Raw genomic sequence first — 22,776 nt, forward strand, 5'->3', positions numbered from 1 at the left:
CACACACATAATGGTTTACTAGTTTTATCGGTGGTTTTAGGCTGAATATCTCTAGAGATTAATGGTTATTTTCCTATGTGCGGCCTTACATTTAAGCTGCTACAACACAGTATTGTATGTTGTACTGATGTTCAGAAAAATGGATTTGGCAGATATTCAGTGTAGAAGGATTGTATGGTAGGTTTCTGTAGGTTATATTTTATTTAAGTGTGCAGTTTTTGATAGAACAGAAATAACAGATTCTTTTTCACTGATGCTGATTTCCTGCATTAGGGCTCTTGAGTTTTCTCTTGTCTGCAGTAACTTGATAGGAGGTTTGGTAATGTAGAATTTGGCTCTTTTGTGACTATTTCTTCTCCAGGCTCATCTACATAAAGTTTCATTAGCTTAATAGAAGTTGGCGTTATATTCAGGCTGACATTAGCTCAGATATAAGTAACAAATGCTATGCGAGGAGGGGGCATTTTGAAAATGTAATAAAGCTGAAGTAGTGACTATTACAATTTTCTACACATGGGCCACCATTGTAGCGTACATGTTGCCAAGAAAGTCAAAAAAGAAAATGCAAATGGATCAGTCTATCTTTAGAAAGTAGACAAGAGTGTAAGAGTTATGTGTTAGTTCATCATGGTGATGCTAAACCTTTACTCAGGTACCATTCCATTAAACCACTGCAAAAGAAAAGAGCACAGTGAGATATTGCATGAGCACTACTAAAACCTTAATCTCTTAAACAAATGTAGAAACCATGATATTAATACGATGTTAATTTTCTGTATGTTCGTTTGATGAATGTAACGGTTTCCTAATTGCTAGCTTGAGATTTCTTCTATCCATACACCAGTGATTTCAAGTGTAGAAATGTTGCAATATTGCACTGTAGATCAACATGAAAACTGCTTGATGGAATGCTCATATGGTCATTCAACCAAAAGAGATTGTGTTGATGTCCTTCATTTGAAATTTTTATGATAGAATGTTTGCAAACTGACAAGAATACAAACACACCCTTCATTATTCTGATATTGTCTCTCACACTCACTCTCCCCCTCTCTGTCTTACTGTTTCTCTCTTGAACTGTGTGTGGACCCAGCAGTAGACTGGACAACGAAACTGGAAGTTGCTGTGTTGTACACATGCTGTTCTGTGAGTGGAACTCAAAGCATGCTATAGCAGAGATGAGTGAATGTTCTGCCGGGAAACGTTTGGGCCTATTATTCACGTGGATGTTAATTAGATGTAGCACCCACCTAGACCAGACCAGACACCCCCATCTCATCGCAATGACACTCCTTGATGGCAGCAGCTATCTTCAGCAGGATGCAGCCTGACACAGACACACACACAACAACAGTTTAGGAACAACTCAAAAATCATGAAGAACAGCACAAGGTGATGAACTGGCCTCCAAATTCAACAGAGACCAAACTGATCAAGTATCTGTGGGAGGACCCACAGCCCATAGGACTCAAAGGCCCCCACTAACAACATTATGGTACCAGACACCACAGGAGGCAGAAAGGAGACCTACGCAATATAAGGAACATTGTCTTAATGTTATGCCTGTTTGGGTTACCCAAGTGCTCCAACTACCAGCTGCTCTTTTAACCCTTTTCTCAACCTTTTTGTGTTCCTTCTTTCTGATGTTGACAGCTGGTATCGCTACATCTATCACCACAACCCTCTTCTGCTCTTTGTCCACCACCATTATACTCAGTTGGTTAGCCAGGTGTTTGTCAGTCTAGAACCGTGGTCCTATATGCACATCTACATAAAATATATATAGTGAAAATGACCATGAGTTGGTTAAAATTTTTATTTATACATTATATGCTGTGGCAACGTATATATTTTTTTAAACAAACAAGATATGTATGAATGGAGATGATTCGTATTACAAACACTATGAATACAGGAAGGAGTTGCTCCCCAGGGCAACTAACCACTCTGTTCACTGTTGTTACATCATTTGCACACATATTGTTCTATGAGTCATTGCGGAGCTGAACTGACCTGCGGCTCATCTGCAAAGCTAACTAATGTCCCGTCATGGAGTAAAAAACAGCTGTTTTCTGCTGTGTAGGCAGATATGCTGATATGATATAGTATGGGAGACATGTTGACTCCTGCTCTCTCCTGCAGAAAACCACTTGATACCCAGTTAGTTTTTTAATTTTCCTTGGTTTATACCGTGGCTCTTCACAGAATGTGTTAGTAGACTCACCATAATGCTAAGTACCCTGGTAGTAAGCCTATTCCTCCATCTTGTCCACTGTTCTATTATTCAGAAGTCAGTGGGGAACAGAGAGTAATCACAACATCTCGTGGCTGTAGACTCCTCAGATTTTCCTGGGAATTTACAATCACATTGGCTATGGTATTAGACTGTGGCCAAGCAGTATGCTTAAGACATATGCAAACCAAGAACACCATTCAGTAGAAATACAGTAATTACAGCACTTAAGTATAATCATTGTGATTGGTCAGTACAGGCATGTGATTAGCTCAGCTGCTAATTTGACTGCACAAAATGACTCATTGCTACTTTGAAGTGTTAGTTCAACATGTTAAAACTGAACTACCTTCATTTTAACATGTTTTCTGTATCTGGATACATTATCTGCATAACCAAAGCTGTTCCATGTTTTAGCTGGGTGAACTTGTCAATAGACATGTCGTGTCCCAGGACAAGGGGAGCAATGTTATGACACGTGTCCTACATTTTCTAAATGCTTTGCATGCTTGTAGCCCTCGATGTTAGCAAAAAGTAATCCAAAAGGCGTCAGAATAAGAAAAAGCTACTTAGATGAGCGGAGAAACGTCTTCTCTACAAGTCCAGTTGCCTTTTTTAAAAGCCTTTTACGAGAGCTAGGCAACCTTTCAGTTTGTTGGCTAATTCAAGTGCATCACATTGCTTTCTGCGTCTTCTAGCAAAACACATTTAGTCCAGATAATTATTCTGGGGTAACAGCATTTATTAAGTTCAATAATAAGGGTAGTTTAGGAGGGTAGTTCATTCCTGGACCCGAAAGCTCCAGCAGACGGACTTCTCTACCACAGAAATAGGCAGATCATCCGATGTTATTAGAAATACAGATGAAACCCAACAAGACTGGTCATAGTCACTATTTCTATTCTGCAAATCAAATTCAATTCAAAAGGTGTTCTGAAGGCTTGGTGGAGGTGATATAAAGTATTCACAGAGTTCCTGGAGTCTTTTCTTCATTGAATATTTATTCGTTATGCAGGATAAGATGTTACAATCCCTTGTGCCAAAATCACAGGTAAAACACATTTAGGAGCCCAGTCAAACTGAAAAACAGACCAGCAGGCTAGCAGTCAGCTACCAGCTAGCAACCAACAAGAAGACACCTCCTACCTAGGCTAGCCAACGGCAGTAGGCAGTATGCCGCAGATCATTGGGGTTTTCAAGAGGAAGTACACATTTTTCTTTCATCGTAGACAATATGAATTTTGTGGAAGGAACTACAAATTATGGAAACACATGCTCGTTAGGCTAATTGGTGACCGTAAATCTTTATCTATCATGATCCCAACAACAAACATTCATGAGCTTGCCTGAAAGCAAGAAGAATGTCCACTGTTTTTTAAGATGCAAAGTTGGTTTGGAGTCACACCATTGGTATCTGACTACCTTTGGCAAAGACTGGTCCAATCAAATTGTTTGGGTGGGCTTTATGTGGTGATGAATACAAGAGTAACAACAGCAGTCATGCTCATATGCAACATGAGTGCTGTGGAGATGAATATGGTCACAACAAAATGGTTATGATAAGCTGTATGATGAAACGCAACATAATGAAATCCAAAATGAGTGTTACATGACTCATTCTGATATATATATATATACACACATTCTGATATATGCTTGACAGCTTTGCAGCAAGGAATCTCAAAGTATATATATATATCTATATTTGTAGTACCTACAGAAGTTTAATTAAAAAAAAAAAAAAAAACAACAGCAACAAAACACTGCTCTTAAGTTAAGACTTTTTTTTTTTTTTTTTGTAAAAAAAAAATATAAAACTGCTACTGCAGCTGTGCATACAGCAGCCGGCAACAATAACAGGACAATGGAGCTTATTTTCAGTGATGTTTTATGTTCACATTCGATGTAATCTACCCAACCTATTTTTTATAATGACAGTAAAGTGTTTGATTTCCTGCCAGTCTGCTGCCTGTGTAAGTGATTACGTGAGAACTGTCCGGGTTTCAGAGGATGAGATGATTATAATACTTCATACATAACCCTGATATTTTACAAGTATTTGATGATTGTCGCTACTGTTAGCTTTATGTTTAAATTTCATGTAACATGCATCAACTATATCGGTTCTCTTGTTTGTATCATTAGTAGATGCTAGATGTTTGCTTTATTCAGATAAATGTATCCTCTTTCTTGCCACTGTTGCTTTAGTGCGGGCTCTCTGGGTTTTAGGCTCTGGGTTCTGTAAAGCATCTTCAAACAAGTGGAACGACTAATTCCTTCTAAAAATGTGCATTCAGTTTAAGCCATCAAGCCTGGTTCTGTTATATTTACCACTGCATGCAATGTAGAATTATTTTTAAGTCAAAATTTACTAGCTTTTAGCTCTGTTCGGGTCTCCACCAACACCCTAGAGAAACCTCTTTACCAACTGTATTCACCATCTAGTCACTCACTGTCTCTTAAACAGTTAGTGTATAGTGGGTCCGTCCGATCAGCCTGCTCCTGCTGCCCGCCATCGAAAGCAGAAGTTCGACCGACCCAAATAGACTGAACAGCTGGTCTGAGCTGAGCAGAACTGCAATGATAAATAATTAACACAAAAACAGGCTGAATGGGTGACAAAAAAAAAAGAAAAAAAAGCTCCATGGAATATCCCAGCTTATGAAACCTCTCTGTCGGAGTGCTAAATATTGCAAAATAATATGTTCAGAGTGGAATGGATGTTAAGAAGCTCCTATTTAGGACTGGTCCATTTTTATATTGCACTCATGACATTATTGTGTGTGTGAGAGGGGGAGAGAGGGAGGGGAGGGAGCAACAGTGTGTCATTAGAACCAATGTGAGACCTTCTCATTGAAGGGAATTGTTTGGAGAAATTGTGTGTGTCCAAGACAGAATCAAAGCCAAAATCAAGAAATTCATTTTCGGAATAGAATAATACAGAGAAACTACGTCCACTGTACTGTGTCCCTCCCCTGAAACAATGGCCTACAGTTCTTCTGAAGGCCTGATAACGCTCTACTGTATGTCCTCTGCTGGCTGCTGGCCACAGTGTGTGTGTGTGTGTGTATGTGTGTGTGCGTGTGTGTGTGTGCGTGTGTGTGCGCGTGTATGCGTGTGTGTGTGTGTGTGTGTGTGTGTGTGTGTGTGTGTGTGTGTGTGTGTGTGTGTGTGTGTGTGCGTGGTGGATGGAGGTACACATTCAAGACAATGACAGCTTGTTTGCCGGGAGTTTGCATGAAGGGATAAACAGAGACAAAGGGCAGAAAGATACAAGAGTTTGTACAGGGGTCATGTTGTCTAAGTGTTAGGACACCATGTAGATTTCATGCTTGAGGCATTTAGGAAGAGAAGTTAAGGGTTAACTCTAAAGTTACGATAACATTGAATAATTTTTTTTTTTTCATTCTATGTGGAGCTCTTTCCAAACACTCATGTAGTCATGTGGTTTGGTTCTTGTTCACAGGGCAATCTAGTCCTATGCTTGCAAACAGATAACAGCGCTGCTCACTGAACTGTCAGACTTGCAGACTCATGTGAAGTGGTCATTTATACATAATAATACGTGTGGTGTCCACTGTGACTCAGTAAGCAAAGAATAATATAGTAATTACACTCTTTTGTTTCCCTTTCCTCTCTAGTAACAGGACTATGGACCTGAGCCTGCGAGATGCTCTGGGTGGTGGTGGTGGTGGGGTCCCAGGTGGGGCCCCTGCTGAGGCCCTACTGAAGAGAGATTTTGTGGCCACACTGGAAAAGGAGAGCTATGATGACAAGGTGGGGGAGACAGTCTCCAAGAGCGACTACCGACCTTTACTGGATGGAAAGGATACCAAGAGTGGTAAGTCGGCACACGCGCTCATGCGAACACATGAAAATCGGCCAATGCCTTTGGCAATGTGATGTTGGTCATATAGGGAAGTTCACTTCGTCCAGTGAGGTCAAATTTGAAATTGCTGGGAGGCATTTCAGGTTTAAGTGAGTAGTAGAATTAAAATGCGCCTCAACCATTCAGCTGTCTGTTTGCCCAGATGGGTAGACTGGTTTAAGGCAGGGGATGCCTGTCTCTCCTGCCTTAAACCGGTCTACCAAAGGGCAATTGTTGCAGAGATATGGGGATGGTTTGGCATGGGAAAATAAGCAAGAAACAAGCAAATTCAGTGCTGTAAAGTCAGCTTGGAATCATTTGTACACTGAGAAATGAAAGAATCTGTCAAAGATTGGCAGAGAAGCCAAAGCTGATATTTTTAAGATGAGCTGATGAGCCAGATTCAGATGAGAGACGAGAGACAAGAAGAATCAGAGCAGGAAGTGTTCCCATGTGTACTCGTGTACTCGAGGACTGAGGACTTGTGAAATGTCATCATTCACTGTCCAAGTAAGAAAAGTACACATTGGACTAAGTACAGCCCAAATACCAGGATGTGTACTTGCCTTGTCTGTTTTACTGGGCGATACATTTTGTGGACCTGTTACAGCCACATATTCCACAATGGATTTTGCGACAGAACTGAATAATAAACACACTAGAATTAGAAAAAGTAAGTTGGACAATTCTCATTAATAGAGTCGTTCATTTGATGATAACAGTTTCAGAAATGTAATAAACAGAAGAGAGAATAGCTGAATAGAGATGATCCTCCTTATGCTCCTGCTCCTTCCAGTTGAAAAATCATCAAAAAACCCTTAAAACATTTGCACACCCTCGACATTTCTGGAGCAGGCTTTCTTTTAAGACGTTTCATTATCCTAGCTCCTGTCTTCACATCTGACCACTAGTGATCTGATCCCTCAGGACACATGTTAAAACCAGGTCTGAACAGGGACCGGTCCAGAACAGGACCGGTGTTAACACCTTCAGAGCAACACAAGGCATCACCCAACAGTCATATCCCTTGTGACTACTAAAATGACCCTTAGGTGTAAAATATCCCATAGCTAATTTGACACCTTGAAGTTATTTTTAAGATAATGAGCAGCATATTTATCTCAGATCTCTGCCAAGAACTGTAGATAAGCATGTGTTTGTCTGGAGGCAGGTAGATCTGAGTAAAGTTCTGTTAAGCTCAGAGGAGATTGATTATATCAGTAAGTAGGATAACTGGCAGAACGAAACCGCACACAGTTAGCAATTAGGAATAATAAGAATGAATTAGCCCCGCCTCTTTAGCCTCACACAATGTCCCATCTATTCCTTGAAACAAGGAACAATGAATAATTCCATCAGTTGCAAGTATTCTGCTGTGGATTATAGTACAGCAGCACTACAATGACAGTGCCGGGAGATAGCATAAGCTCTTCCATGTTTACCTTTCATAAATGAACTGAACAAAGGAGGGATGAGAGAATGATGGGAACGTAAAGCCTTCTCTGAGATTAGAGCTAAGTAATGCAGATACAAAATTGAACGGTGGAGATCGAGGAAGAGGACAGTGAAGGATGGAGAGCAAGGCAGTCATCCAGACTGGAGAGTTAACTAGAGCAGACACACAGAGACACGGTTTGTTAAAACCTATAGAGGGGGATTTGTTCTGATTTCTAGGGGAGGGTGTCATTTGTGCTAACAGGGGACTACAGTAGTATTATTATGAACTATGTGACTGTAGCACCATTCGTGGGGAAAATTCTGCATTAACCTACTGTGAATATATTCTCTATTAACCTATATCTGGATATGAATCATCACCTGATGGATCCAGAGGTTGCTGCTAAAGCAAACTGACCCCACCACTGGAGCTTCACATTGAAAAGCATTTAACTGAGAAATGTTCACAAGAAATGCAATGTGTTACCAGTGAGCTTAGCACTTATCACTATTATTTGTCACAAATGCATCTACAAAACAACAGTTTTTGACAGTGGATGAGTTTGAGAACATTCCAACGAGTAAGGGAACAGGTCTGAGCAGCTACAGAGAGCTGATAGATGAAGAGCTGCAGGCCAACTCCAAGGTATCCTGGTGTTCATAGACATGTACCATGTCAGTCATCCAGGTCATGATATATAAAAAGGAAAAGCAGAAACAATTGCAACTGGACTTACAGAGTTTCTTGAAATGACAGTAACCACCTTCGTTTCAGCCTAAGGCCAGAATGTACAATTAATCCTGATCACTTGATATAATACACACTTGATTGAAGGTCTGTGATGTATTTGTGAGAGCATACGCTGGCAGCACACACTCTGGTTCTCAATGTCGTGTCCATACAGAATGGAGCCTACAGGCCTATGTAATCACCAGTGTTTTAAATCACATACACATAGTCATGTTTCTGGCAGTTTAGTAGAGACATACCCTAACCCTGAATGCTAAATCTATTCCTTAACCTAAGATTAAAGTGAGTCTTCATCCTTATGATTTACCCTATGGTGACCTATGTTTTTTTCCCATAAAGAAGCTGAGATAGTAATTTGTGTCCACACAGTAATGAGGATGCAACTACACACACACAGCTGCGAAATGTGTGCCTGCTTTTGATGATAAGTATCATGCCAGCTGCGCATGTACATGTCAGAGTCCATGTGAGATGTTACAACAGGCTGATGGTTTATCATAAAGGATTAAAAAAAAGCATGCATGCAGCTTAGACTGATGTGCCATCTGTGTTTAGCATCATAGCAATCACATGATTCCATCTATCTGTGGACTTAACTAGTGTTACCATTTCATTAGCACAACTTACTGTATCTATGACATTAACTTAATAGGTTATAAATAACGTTTGCTGATCGAAAGTCACTGTGAGCCATACGGAGAGTAATATTAAATGCGGAACAACTAGTTAGAATTTAGCAAAAATGCTAAATATGCTCCTGCTGCATTAGTTGGTTACAAGCATTTCAATTAGCATGTAAAGAACAGTCATGAGGTCTATTATATAGCTCGGTAATGCATGGCACACAGAATTTATCCTCCACATTCATTTTAATGTGGTAGCATTAAAACTGTAGAGTGCAAAAATGCTGCATTTATTTCTTATGACTTTAACAACTCATTCATTCATTTTAGATTAGCATTGACATTTTGTGTCTACATTGTGCTGTTCTGGCTGCACATTTTAAACTTTTCCTGTGTCAAGTTTTCCTGTGTCCTATAGTGTTTACCACATCAAAACTTGAAAACAGAATATAAAGAGTCTTTGAGCATGTTCTCAACCTTGGTCTTACGCTGTTAGCTCAGAGGTTTAGCATGGAACACAGGAGCCAATGTGCACATATTGGGTAATCTTTTGCTGAAGTTTATATCTAAAAGTCTTAATATGATAACAGTGCTGTATCCAGGCTGACACAGCGTAACAATGAAAGGTAGGGAGAGTGAGGAGGAAGGGATCAGACACAGAAAGAAAGAGAAAGCAAAAGAGAAACAGGTGAATCATGATGAGGGAAGATGGAGATGTACGTTTAAATAGTTTGTTTCTCGTAATTTTTGAAGTAACCCCCATTTCCTGGGAAGACTTTGTGCCATGAAGGCCTTGGGATATAAAGCACAGTCACAGAGCTTGGTTGTCTCCATTTTGTGCAGTGATGCTAACAAAGGATTCGATCGCTGTTGGACTGATATTAAAATCACACTCAGCACTTAGCATGCTGTCCCCTTTGTTGCAAAATTAATTATTAACAAAATATGTTTCTGCAACCAGGCCAATACTATTCAAGAGAATAAAGGTGATTCATTCCTCATTTTATATCCAAATCAAGATTTCAGAGGGAGACACTCCTCCACTTTTAAGGAGGTGAAGGTTTTATTTGGTGATCAATAGTTTTGTTAGATATGAATTAAACATTCCCTGGTAAATCTCTCATGAAGTGGCTTATAAATATTTATTTACTCTTGTCGTGGATATCACAGTGTAGTAGGACCAAGATATGAACCATTACTCTGGTGATGGGATCTTTTCAAGGATTTGACTCTTGTTTCTTCTATTTTATTATAACTTAGCAATTATGAATAGTTTGTGGCCGTGTCATTCATGGATGACACATTACTACACTGCTCTGTTTAAAGAGAAGCACAGTGAACAGTTCGTTCAGTAGCTGTAACTGACTGGCAGGTCATCGACAGTGAAGCATGGCACATTAAACTGCTTTAATTTTATCACTTCAAAAGTGGGTCAGACAAAAATGGGAGCTAGGCATGTGAAGTAGCTGGAGCTGGACGAGAAGATGTAGATGAAGTGTATCGACTAAAACGGGCTTCAGTCATATTGAAGGAATGTTAGAGCTAGTTACCTCATAAAAGATATTCCCTCGACTTGAAGCAATAATAATAAAAAAAAATACAAAAGAGGAGTAAGGGAACAGTGACTGTAGGACAAGGGTTACAATAATATAACATAACTGCAGGTAAAATGTGTTCGGTATTAATAGAAAATATTTCTGTCATAATGTCTTGCTTGACTGACATATCGACATATCTAGTTGGATGGTCAACACACATGCCACAATCACTTCAGTCACTGAGATCGATAGCCGGAGACAAGCACATACTTTTTTGTCTTCCATTTTTCACCATACTCTTCTGTTGCTTCATCCTCTTTCTCTTCCACGTTTTCCGCTATCCCTGGGTTCATGGTATTCAGCGGTAGGAGGTGTTTTCCTTTCTTTTCAGTGTTAATAATGTGGAAGTCATCTAGTCATCTGAGGCCTCAGCTTTCATGAAGGGCTGTAATTAACCTGACTTCTGCAATATCAACTGAACAGGAAGCCTAAAGCTCATCTGTCCTCAATGTCAGTGAGGGCAAACCTTTTAGCTGTGCCTCATTTTTCTTCCTCCAGCTCATTTCCCATGCTCCTCTTTTACTTTAAGGTTGTTATAGAACCTAAGCCAAACGATTTAAGCCGCTGAGATGCTACTGTAATTGACGAGCTAATCCTCATTATGATTAAAACATAGTCTCAGACATAACTTTACAGTGATGAATCAGTCGGTTTGTTCTTCATCAAAACAGTTATATGCCATAGACTGATAAAGATGGCTGTGGAGCTGCTCCCCAAAAGTGAAGCCAAAGCAAGTAGAGCTCCCCCTGGTTGCTGGCTGGAGTATAGATTATAAACTCTGCCTTCTCCATTTTTGTGGGTGGGACTTGGACCAAACACTAATAAACATGTGCACATACAAAGATTTGTTCTGTCATTTTAGATATTTACAACAATACTGATGCAAAATGTACATTTTTCTAATAAGTTTCATTTTTAGTTAGTTATTTTACGCGATACAGACAGGATGTGACACCATGATGACTAGAAGTTGCCACGCAACCACTCGGTGAAGCGACCCTCGTCGGACTGTGAGAATTAAAGAAACATAAGTAGACTATGTAATTCGCGTTGACCATATTTACATACAGTCTATGTAAAACTTACACTAATTGTTCTAGACAACCAGATGGTGCTTCAACAAACAAAATCTTGTTTCCCTTCTGGGTGGAACACCTGACTTGGTAAGGATTGGTTCCTATTTATAGTCACACCCTTTAATTATACCCTACACAAAATACCTTCAAATATATCTGTATTATAATTCCTACATTAGTTTGAGAGGAATGGATTGAGCAGGGGTGCGGTTTATTTTAATTTCCTCTAGAAAACTAAGACAGATGCTCTCAGATCTAGGAACAGAGATGAAATATGCTGACACATCAAATGACTTTGTTAATGTTGCCTCAAATGCAATAAGATTGCCATGAATTTCACAGCACCTTACCTACACCATCACAAACGTAGTCCTTGTTACATGGTTGTGTGCAGCAGAGCACCATGTGGCAGGGGGTTCTGTTCTTTTACAGTCCAGATTGGAGTAGATATGAGAACCTGAACTTATTGCCCCTCACTTATCCTACATAATATGCGTTAAACATTTGAGAGCGAAGTACTGGTATTTGTTGTCAAGTGCTAGTAATTAACACTTGGAATTAGGATGTGAAAAATAGTTTCAGATTTTTCTTTTTTTTAATGAAAACTCACATAATTCACATGTTACATGTCCTCACAAGGTGGAATAAACAAACAGCCCTGCAGCAGTAAAGAAGGTGCAGCAGCAACTACACTTTTTGAGAGCACTTTGCAAAAGTGAACTGAAGCAGAAGCTTCCCTGTAATCTCCATCTTTCTAGTGTACCATCACGGAGACTGTGCTGTCATACTGCATCTCTGTGTGGGTTCTGACAAAAAAAAGCAACAGACAGTGAGAAAAACAGCAGAAAGAACCATGGGCTACTCCTTGCCTTCACTGGAGGAGACCCCAGGCCCCCAAATGCCTCTGCAGAGCAAAATACATTTTAAAAGACTGAACGGTTCTCTCCTGCCCTCTGGCACAACATGCAAGAGTGCAAAGGCACGCACATGCAGTCTTAAAAATGACCCGTGGCCATCGGGCTGTAAAATTCCCATATTTGCTCTGCAGCCTTAGTGCAGTATTTTACTTATGTTCTTGCACTATTTTTTAACATTTTACATCATCTAGTTACATCTTTTATATTATTTCTTGAAAACGTATGATTGTATGTGGTCTTATTGGTTGAATATTTGAGGCATATATATCAAACCTCTCTGCTTAATAACTGTCCTGTAATAGTAACACTACTATAAAATGTACATACATACGCACAAACTGAGTGTGTTTGTGCGTTAACATTTACTGCAGTAATAATACCTGAATTTCAGTATGAGTGATCTGGTAGTATATCTTATTTCTGGTGCTAAGACCCAGGACTTTCTTTAGTGTAATTTGTGAGTGCGGGGGTGGACTCTTAATTTTTTGGATTACACACTTTTCACATATTAGTAAGGTTCTGTTGACTTTGAGTTGAGGCCACAAGGTTCACATGGATCCAGGGTGAAATACAGTTTATTGTGAGCTTACGTAGCAGCATGGTGGGAGTAAAGTTACTGCAGTCTGCCTGTGTTTTTGTCAAGCTGGGATATTGCCGGGTTTGCTGAGGCATGATAACACATCCCTGCAGTGTGTGTGTGTTTTTATTGTACGTATGTGTGATCGAGGTACAGGCGAGGGAAGGGAGAGGAGGGATGTCTCTGCTTTGACAACTTTGACTTTGTGTGTGAGTCCGTGAGGCTTGGAAACCCACAGTGACTCTGCAGCATGTATGCACTTGAGGCTTTTTGCACTCATCCACTCCTAATCCACTCCTCGGTGGATGCATTTGCATGCATGTGCGTTACACCACAAGTCACTGCAGTCACATGTGACTGCAGTACAGTGGAGCATCAGTGCCAGCAGTTCTGGTGAGGTCATCACACACCTTGACTGTCATAGCCAATAACTGGGATGTGTGTGAGGGTGTGTGCTGAGCTCAGCAGATGTGTTGAAGTGACAATGATGTAAGTGAAGCTTTAGCAGCACTTCTGGAGCAGACAGACAGACAGACAGGCAGCTGAGCAGATGTGACATCCTAAACCTCTGAGACAGACAGGGCACCATTTTATCTCGACTGTAAGAGGTCAACACCTCGTGCTGTTCTTCATGTTTTTCAGTTGTTCCTAAACCATCAAGGAGTGTCACTGGTCTGGTTTAGGTGGGTGATACAAGTTTCCACATGAATACCAGGTCAAAATGTTTTCACACAGAACTGTCACACACTTCCAAGGTCTACTTTCATAACAGAACAAAAAGGTCAATATTTTGTTTTACAAATAACAAAACTGACCGTACATTATGCTACTAATAGCAATAACTACAAAAGAGATTTAAAACAACATGTGTCTCACACTCTGTCATATATAGTTTATGTAGCCGAACTAATGTTGCCACAGCAACAGTAACATTGTAACGGGGAGCAGTTCATTTGTTGTTACCAGGGTAACAGAGATGTTTTTCATATGCTGGTTTGTTTAGATGTATACGCTGTCATTAAATTAAATATAAAACGGATCAAGTCGACCCTCGATCATTTTACATGGTGTCAGAAGTAGTTCAACGAACGTCCAAGAGATAAAGTAAGAAGACAGACGGCAAGAAAAAAAGAAGTGGCTGAGTTTAACCATTTTTAAGTCATTCACGTTTGCTCAAGAGGAGGAATGACTTTGTCATCGTTATGGGGAAGTTTACGATTACTTTTTCCTGAGGAGGAATGTTATCCACGAACGGACATATGAAAAGAAATGTGGCAAATGTAGGAAAACACAGCATAACAGAGATGAAAAGTGCCCTGCAGAAAAAGCTACCTGCCACAACTGTCACAGAAAGGGACACTAGGCCAGAGTATGTCGCAGAAGGTCAGTGAATGAGGTCACAGAGACTGAGAGGGCTGGGCAGACCTCTTACTTCCTGGGTTCAGTGTGTGATGCTAATGAAAACAGTGAACAGAGGACTGTGCTACTAAAAGTTGATTCCTCTCCAGTAGAATTTAAGATTGACACGGGAGCTGATGTCACTGTCATAAGTGAAGACACGTTTCACACACTCACCCCTGAGAGAACACTGGGCCCACCTGACATTCCTCTGGGCAGCCCTGGAGGTGAGCTGCTGTGTCTGGGCCGCTTTAATGCAACAGCCAGTCACAAAGGAAAAGATTATCCATTCACAGCCTACATAGTACGTGGACGTAGAGTCAACAGTCTCCTCAGCCGGGCCCTGTCACTAAGGATGAACCTGGTGAGGTGAGTAGATGAGTTGAAATGCATCACCAGCCATCTAACCCACAGTGAGCATGCTACTCTAAAAACTGAACCAGTCAAAATCCAGTTAAGAGATGATGCTGTACCATGTGCTGTGCACACTGCACACTGTGTGCCCTTTCTCATGTTACAGAAAGTCAAAGTGGACAGATGATGAAGGATGGTGTCATCGAGCAGGTGACACAACCTTCTGAATGGTGCCATGGTACCAATCCTGAAGAAGAACACAGGCACAGCCCGAATCTGCGTTGACATGACAAAACTAAATATGTCAGTCAAAAGAGAACGCTACATCCAACCTATCTCAGACGAGATAACAACCAAGCTGAGCGGTGCAACTGTGTTTTCTTCCCTTGATGCTGCCAGTGGATTCTGGCAGATCCCTCTGCATCCAGACAGCTGCAAGCTGACAACAATCTAACACCATTTGGCAGATACTGTTTCAAAAGATTACCTTTGGGCATAACAAGTGCACCAGAGATTTTCCAGTGGAAGATACTGGAGAATCTAGATGGACTAGAAGACATAGCAGTCTTCATGGATGACATCCTAATCTATGGGACCTCGATGGAGCAACATGATGCCCTACTTGAGAAGGTGCTGCAGCGTGTTGATTTAGCAGGGTTGAAACTCGCTTCCAGGGTCATCTCATCGACCAGTCAGGGGTCAGACCAGACCCTGACAAAGTGGAGGCCATACACCAGTTGCCACACCGCCTGAAAATTTGCAGGAGCTAAAAAGAGTCCTTGGCATGGTGAATTACCTGAGGAGGTTCACCCCAGCCCTTGCAGCGGTGGGACAGTCGTTGTATGAGCTGCTAAAGAGCAAGAACATCTGGACCTGGGGACACTCGCAGCAGTCATTTTACACACTCCACTATAGTTTGTCACTGTTCCATCTTCCTGGTAGTTTCCTGCAGGTTGTGAAAGACAATCTATGATATGGTGGGGCCCAGGGTTGGTGGGGTCTGTCATACAGACCCCGTATGTGTCAGTAAACATGATGATGTTTTTTAACAGGCAGGGCTTAGCTCTAAGCAGAATCCACAGGAATATGGTTGTTAACTCTGACTACTAGCAGTTTGTGTATGCTTGCGTGACAATGGTGGAAGACTTAATTTACAAAGATTTAACAGATGCATTTCGTTTTCTGTGAACTGAAGTTGTGCCTAGATAGGGGCAAGGTTGGAGAAGTAACCTGTATCAGGCTTAGGTTATCGTGAACAGAACCAATGGCTACATATTGACAGCTAACTGCATCTGCATGGCTGAGGAAGTTACAGGCAAACTGTATTTGTCAACTTTAAAGTTAACTACATATATATGTGATGTTATATAGCCCAATAAATGGCTACACTGGCTAATGGTAATGTCAAGAGTAATGTTTTTAGGTGTGTGCTAACACACAACTAAAAGTTAGCTTGTCTAATGCACCAATTTGGAATTAGCTGGTCATTACCAATTTTTAGCGTAGTAAACAAACCTACCTTTTACTTATTGTGGCTGCAAGTACTGCAAGTGACATTCAATTTTCATAACGGTAGCCTCCTATGCTTAATGCCATCAGACTGTGCAACAGTAGTGAGAACAGCACACAGCTCTGACCTCACTGAGCCCATATGTAGCATACTTACACCATCACTTTACTGACTTGTGGAAATGATTGTGCTGTATAAAAAGATAAATGTAACCTTACAGTGTAGAGAGAAAAAGCCTTTACAGCAAGAAAGATGGGGTGGTTGTTTAAATGTAACATGTCAGTTCATAACATCAGTAGTAATGTAAATGTAAAGTACATATGCCACTTATCTCAAGGATGTGTCTTTTTACAGCACACCAACATTAATGTTAGGTATATAATTGGTCTTTTAATGGAAAAACATTACTCCTTTATGACCACCAGCAGCTCCAGATTTTCTTTTCATACAGTGTAGCTTAAAAGTATTTGCACTACTCACATTTTCCACAATTCTGCATAAAAAGTCTAAAATATTAGCAGATTTTCCTGATAGTAGACAAACAAATGAAACACGAATGTTATGCTTTTGTGTTTGTCAAGAAAAATAATTCTTACGTAGACTGACTTGTGTGGTTGGAGATGTTGTCCTCCTACATGACCCAGTTTCTTGTAACAGTCATCTCATGGCCAGATGTCCTGGCATTTTCATTTAGAACGGTTTAATTTAAAATCCATTGGTCCGTATTTCGGTGATGAAGCAAACAACAACATTACCACCCCCACATTACTACCCCCATGTTTCATGGAAGAGGTTCTCATGCTGACATGCAGTGTTGTTTAGTCTCCAGACATTATACTCTTGGTTAAACCAAATAATTCTTCTTCAGTTTCATCCATCCACAAAACATTTCTTTAGTAGTCTTCTGACTTGTCCTCATGATGTTGATCAGACTGCGGACGGGCAGAGATGTTCTTTTTGGAGAGCAGCGTCTTTGTCCTTTCCACTCGGCCAAACACACCATGGTTGTTCAGTGTCCTCCGTGAACTCTTTGTGACCTCTAGGAATATTATGTGTCTTTCTTTTGGAGTGATGTTTGTTGGCTGAGAAGCGTCCTTTCATCTCAGTATGTACTGCACCTGCTAAAAAAACGTTGAAATGACAATAAAAAACACTATGACCGTTAATCTGCTGATGTTTAGAGTCATGTTTATGCAGAGCATATAAAACAAGAATATAGAAAATCCAGAGAGGTGCAAATACTCTTAAGCAGCACAATATCCTCCTCCTGTTTATCTTTGCCTCATCCCTGTTCGTTCTTTCTGCTTTCCACTGCCTTCCTGATCCCTCCCACACTTTTCTGTTCTCGCCGCTACATTCTCTCCCTGCTGTAAGGGCTTGTGCCTCTCCTGAGAGAGTTAAGAGCTGTGACTGAGGATGCAATGCTGTAGTTTGACATTAACCTCCCCTGCCCTTGGCAAGCAAAGAGAGCACTGGGGACATATACTTATGTACGTGCCAATATTTTCTGCATGGACTAGGGACACAGAGCAATGATAGCATGACAGCATTAAGTGATTATGATGGAGAAAAATCCTTCATTAACAGGATGTCCCAAGCCTGTCGTGTAAGGATCAGTATTAATGTAAAGGAATCATTTAATGACTGATCAACAGCTAAAACACTGTTGTGCTTTGTTGATCTCAGCTTCCTGATTTGGTTCTGGCTTTCCTGGCTCCCCACAGCGCGTCTTTCCTCACGCAACCCTCCAGCAAGTGTCACCAACAGCTGGGGGGTTGCGTGAGGAGAGACATGGTGCGGGTTCCAGACATGGGTCCAACCGTGGGCTGGCCCAGCTCATCGACACTTCCACTCCAGGGTGGGATGAAGCAGAACACTATGATCCCTGGAAAAAAATCTAACTGTATTTCTTCCAGCTGTGTAATGTGGGTTGTTTATGTGGGGGTTCTCTACTTGTATGTCTTGACTTGTCTCTGCTGGCAGAAAGTTTGAAAGAGCTTCCAGTTCAGTGATGCAGCAATAACATAAAAATAATGTTTGGGAATACAAAGGAGATGTTTGACCTTGAGGCTTGACACTGGCTGCTGTCCCCAGAGCACTGTCTGAGTTCTGGCTGTGAGTGCACGCACATACTGTAAAGTACCTCATTCATCCAGGATCTGGGGGGATAAGCTTGATTTACTGGTCTTGTCGTGGCACTTTGGACTGAGTCATAAATGAAGCTGGACATGCATGATTGAAGAGAACTTTAGAAAGAAAAAAAAAAAAAAAACATTTATTTTGAGGCAGACACATCCAGGACATCTGCTAAGTAGTGAGAGACAAAATGCGGATTTCCCATCTTTAAGTCCAACTGTCAGGTTCGTTTTTGCATGGCCCATGTTGTGTTAAATTTAAGAATGTCGTTTTGAGTCTGGCTGGAAGGTCAATTTTTTTCATCATCTCGCCCTGTGTTGAGAGCACTGGTGTATTTCAGTGTTTGTTGATTTTAGAATTTTAATTCAGACTTAACGGTATGGTACCGTTTGTGATGTGTCTGTATTTTTAAACAAGTACACTGGGATGGATTTTTTAAAGCTTTTCGGGTATGGCCAACTCTTGCATACTACAGGAGTAGAAGAAGCAGCAAAAAGAGATGTGCACTGAAACGAATGATAATAGTCAGGGGTAGAAAGACATAACCCAGCGAGCCCCAATGCTGAAGGGTGATAACCAGACACAGAGGAAAAACCAGACAGAGAAAGAAAAGGATCCTGTGGCGGTCTGTCTGGAATGACTCTGCAGTTTATGTGTCTGCTGCTTGTTTGCATGTGTGTGTCTGTGCATTCGTCACAGACCCAAAAATGGACACTCAGGCACTCATTGCACCAAAACTCACAGTTAATGCACCTTTGTTAATTATTTATGTTGTCCACCATTACAGATACTGGCAACTTGCCAAAAATATGTGTCCTCATTTACCCTGAAAGAAAGCACAACACAAAGAAAACCAGAGACAACAACACAAACAAAACACACAGAACAACCTAACTTCATGTGTCTAAATAGTTAAAGTCATTTGTGATGTGCAAGAGTAGGCTACACTGCATTTTTTATTCTTGATATTTCAGCACCATGGACAGTTACATACCATAAGATCCTCATAATGTAGCAGCAGCTAGTCATTGCATGGAAAGAAGAAATAACCAAGAGCAAACTGTTGATAGCAGTTAATAAACATTTAGCTCTGGTAATGTTTGCCACCCACATTTACTCAAGTTCATTATTTAAATTTGAATTTGAGATGCTTGTGCTGTGGTTACAGTATGTGTTCCTCACATGATCACACTCAGTCCACTCAGTCCATCCTCCCGTCTATGGACTGGGTGTTGGGATGCGGTCAAACCTGAAAGGGGCTTGCAGTTTCGTTTTCATTCATTTAGTTTTCATTCAGTGTAGAAAACCCAACTTAGCAGATATATGGGATGTTGGGAATGGGAGCTGTGTTGACAAACATACTTTCGGCTTCAGTTTGAAATAATGGTCAAATTTAATTCGGGAACAGCTAACATTGCTAATGTTGTCAAACATGTTCCTGTACACTCATCAGATGCCATATGCAGATAGTTGACATGCTCCGTGGGAGTGAGAAAGTCAGAGTACGGAGTTAAGTTGGCCTTGAGATCATCATGATTATTTTTTTTTATTATTATTAGGTGAAGATGGAAGTTTTGGAGGTTCTCGTAATGTGTTGCTAGTGGTGGCTTTCTCTCTGAAAGAAAGCTCTGTAGCTGCTCAGAAACCTTGGCTAGTGAGCGCCTCCTTGTGGTGTGCGAAGGCGCCACACAAATCGCCACACTATCGTTGCGATTTGTCATCCTTTTATTCAATATAAGAAATAGTTTTAAGAAAATCTTCCTTTTCCTGCTCCCCCTACCTCTATTAGAAACATTAAACGTGTATTTTATTTTTATTAGTCGACAGTGTGCGTGTGTGGGAGTGTTATGCGTGTGCTGGTGTATGTGGAGCACATGCATTGATCCTCTAAGACACGTCCGCCAGCAAGTGTTGCTAAGGGAACCGCAGATGCTGTCATCCTCTTTTTGCGTAACCATGGTGATAGTCCCTTCAGCGACGGGTTGTGTCTGCTTGCCTCACTGTCAAAAGATGTAGCACACACACGCACAGGCTGATTTGGGGACGTGAGGCCTGTTTGAGCGGCAAAAAGCTGACAGGGCAGAGTGACAGACAGATTCAGGTGCAGTTTTCAGTGTGTCTCACCCACTATGTCTAAAAAGTAAGCCTGCAGATTGCTGTGTGTGCCAGCGAGAAAAATGTGGTTCAGTCATCCAAGTTAGGGTATTTTTAAGGGATCTCGGTTTATCAGGAATACATTTTTACTCCTGTATTAATGTATTCCAGTGAAAACTGTTGCCATAGACTGATGAAGAAATCAGTCACATGATGTTTATTTGATGAGGATAATAGCAATGATGCTCTTTATCTCCTTTAGGTCCAGGGATGATGTCATCCACGATGTCATCAGGCGGACGCCAAGACCCACCAGGACAGCCAGCCTTCAGCTCTGACTACCTGTCTGGTGAGGGAGAAGGGGGAGTGTGCAGATCATGCTAGCACAGAGGACACTGAGTTGATATTAAAACTGTTGGCCCCTCCATCCATCCCAGCTATTAAACGTGCAGTACAATTTAAGGCTAAAACCAACTCTTGTTGACTGAGTTTTCAATCGATTCATCTTTTTTTCTTTTTCTCTTTGCTGAACTTTTGATTATTTTCTGAGTAACCCCTAGGTGATTAATGTTACTTCAACCATCAACCTGAATGAGACATTCCAACAGGAAATATCAGTTTATCCCAGTGGACGAGAGGCAGGGTACACTCTGAACACTCTTACTATCACAAGACTAGCACAGAAATGCACCATTACACCACTGTGCCACCCAAGCAAATGTGTTTTTTTTCTTTTACTATATTCTGTTTTCCAGATGGATCTTCACAGGTACAAGGATTGTAAAGTGAATATGGAACACGATTTGTCCACATCTCCACTAGAATCATCATGTGAACCTAGACTAGGAAGAAGAAGTATTCTTTAGTTTAAACAGTCATTTTCTCTATATACTAGATATGGGAAGTAGGGGTTTAAGCCATTGAACAAGCTTTTGTTGCATTAATTTGCATAAAATTATTGTTGCTACATGCACACATACAAAATAACCAGGTGTCTGGATTGCATATGCAGATCATGCTGATTTGATTTGCAATGTGTGACATTTGCTTCATCATTTGTATTTTGTGTATTTTCCCACTGTCCTACATTCTGCTCGTTGTCATTCACCTATTTTTTGTCGCCCCTACCACTCGTTGTATCTCTTTTTCTATGTCACCCTCTATCCTCTTTTCATTTGCCAATTTCTTTCTGTCACTGCATCTGTCTGTCTTTCTTTCTCTCAGGTCCTATGATGGGTGGGATGACTGATCAGTGGAGCTTGAACAAGACAAAGGACAGCAGCATGCCTGATTCATTTCTAGGTTCACTTTACTTTTTCACCTCCTGTGTTATTTTTACCTTTAACTGTACATCTGAAGATGTGCATATGAAGAAACTATGTTCATTCAGGTCGTTCTTCATCAGTTTGAACCTGGCTAGATTTTAGATTCAATTACCACTGCAAGATATTTTGTGAAACAAAAACTACCTAGGAGATGAACATGAAGCTTGGTGCAAGCTGCTGCTTTGTAGTTGTTCGGTGCTGTTGGATGTTGACTCACACATACCATATGTATGTGGTTGACAGCTCCTGCTCCTTTCTTTATATTTGACCCAGAATTTCTTTGTTATGCCACACACGCTCACTTTTGCTTCCTTTGTTGTCTGCTTTCAGGGCTGGGATGAGGGAGGGATTTTCTAAAACCATATATCACAAAGTGGCACTGCATGCAAACTCAAATTTAAAATCATGAGTTTGCCTTAATTCTGTCACAGGACCACAGTGGTATTTTACAGGTCACAGACACAAATGCACCACACTGACATTTCAAAGGCAGTTACCAGATTTCCACGTTCCCATGAATTATTTACAGGATGTATATTTGCACAGAAGGGGAAGAAAACAAAGCACATTGACTTCAAATTGTAAAAGAATATCCATTTCCAGGCTACTGGACTGATGCATTTAGTGTGGGAAGATATATTATGACGGCTGTAGATGGAATATGGATCAAGTTATCACACTTGGAGTTACTAAATCACTCTTAATAATGTGTTATGTTACAGTGCTGGAGTTTTTTCACTTATGTACCACACCTAGCATATATCTAGTGCAAGATTCTAATAAATGCTAACATTAACATACAGGATTAGGGAAGTTCTATTCTTTTTGTGCTCAAACAGAAAGCCTCAATTTAAAGTTATGCCAACATTACTTTTTTAA

At 40.7% G+C, this 22,776-nt stretch overlaps 1 protein-coding gene across 4 annotated transcripts in view; it reads left to right on the forward strand.

Annotated features, from left to right (window-relative positions):
* The window catches only part of map4l (microtubule associated protein 4 like), an 83,410-nt gene that overhangs the window by 9,475 nt on the left and 51,159 nt on the right, over positions 1-22,776 (forward strand). For all 4 annotated transcript variants that reach the window (XM_047588773.1, XM_047588774.1, XM_047588775.1 and 1 more), the window contains exons 2-4: positions 5,875-6,074; positions 20,835-20,921; positions 21,797-21,874. In XM_047588773.1, the coding sequence (XP_047444729.1) occupies positions 5,885-6,074; positions 20,835-20,921; positions 21,797-21,874 (355 nt within the window). In that variant the 5' untranslated portion in view covers positions 5,875-5,884. The remainder of the gene's footprint in view (positions 1-5,874; positions 6,075-20,834; positions 20,922-21,796; positions 21,875-22,776) is intronic.

This window comes from Mugil cephalus, chromosome 7 (assembly GCF_022458985.1).
Source record: "Mugil cephalus isolate CIBA_MC_2020 chromosome 7, CIBA_Mcephalus_1.1, whole genome shotgun sequence".
NCBI lineage: Eukaryota > Metazoa > Chordata > Actinopteri > Mugiliformes > Mugilidae > Mugil > Mugil cephalus.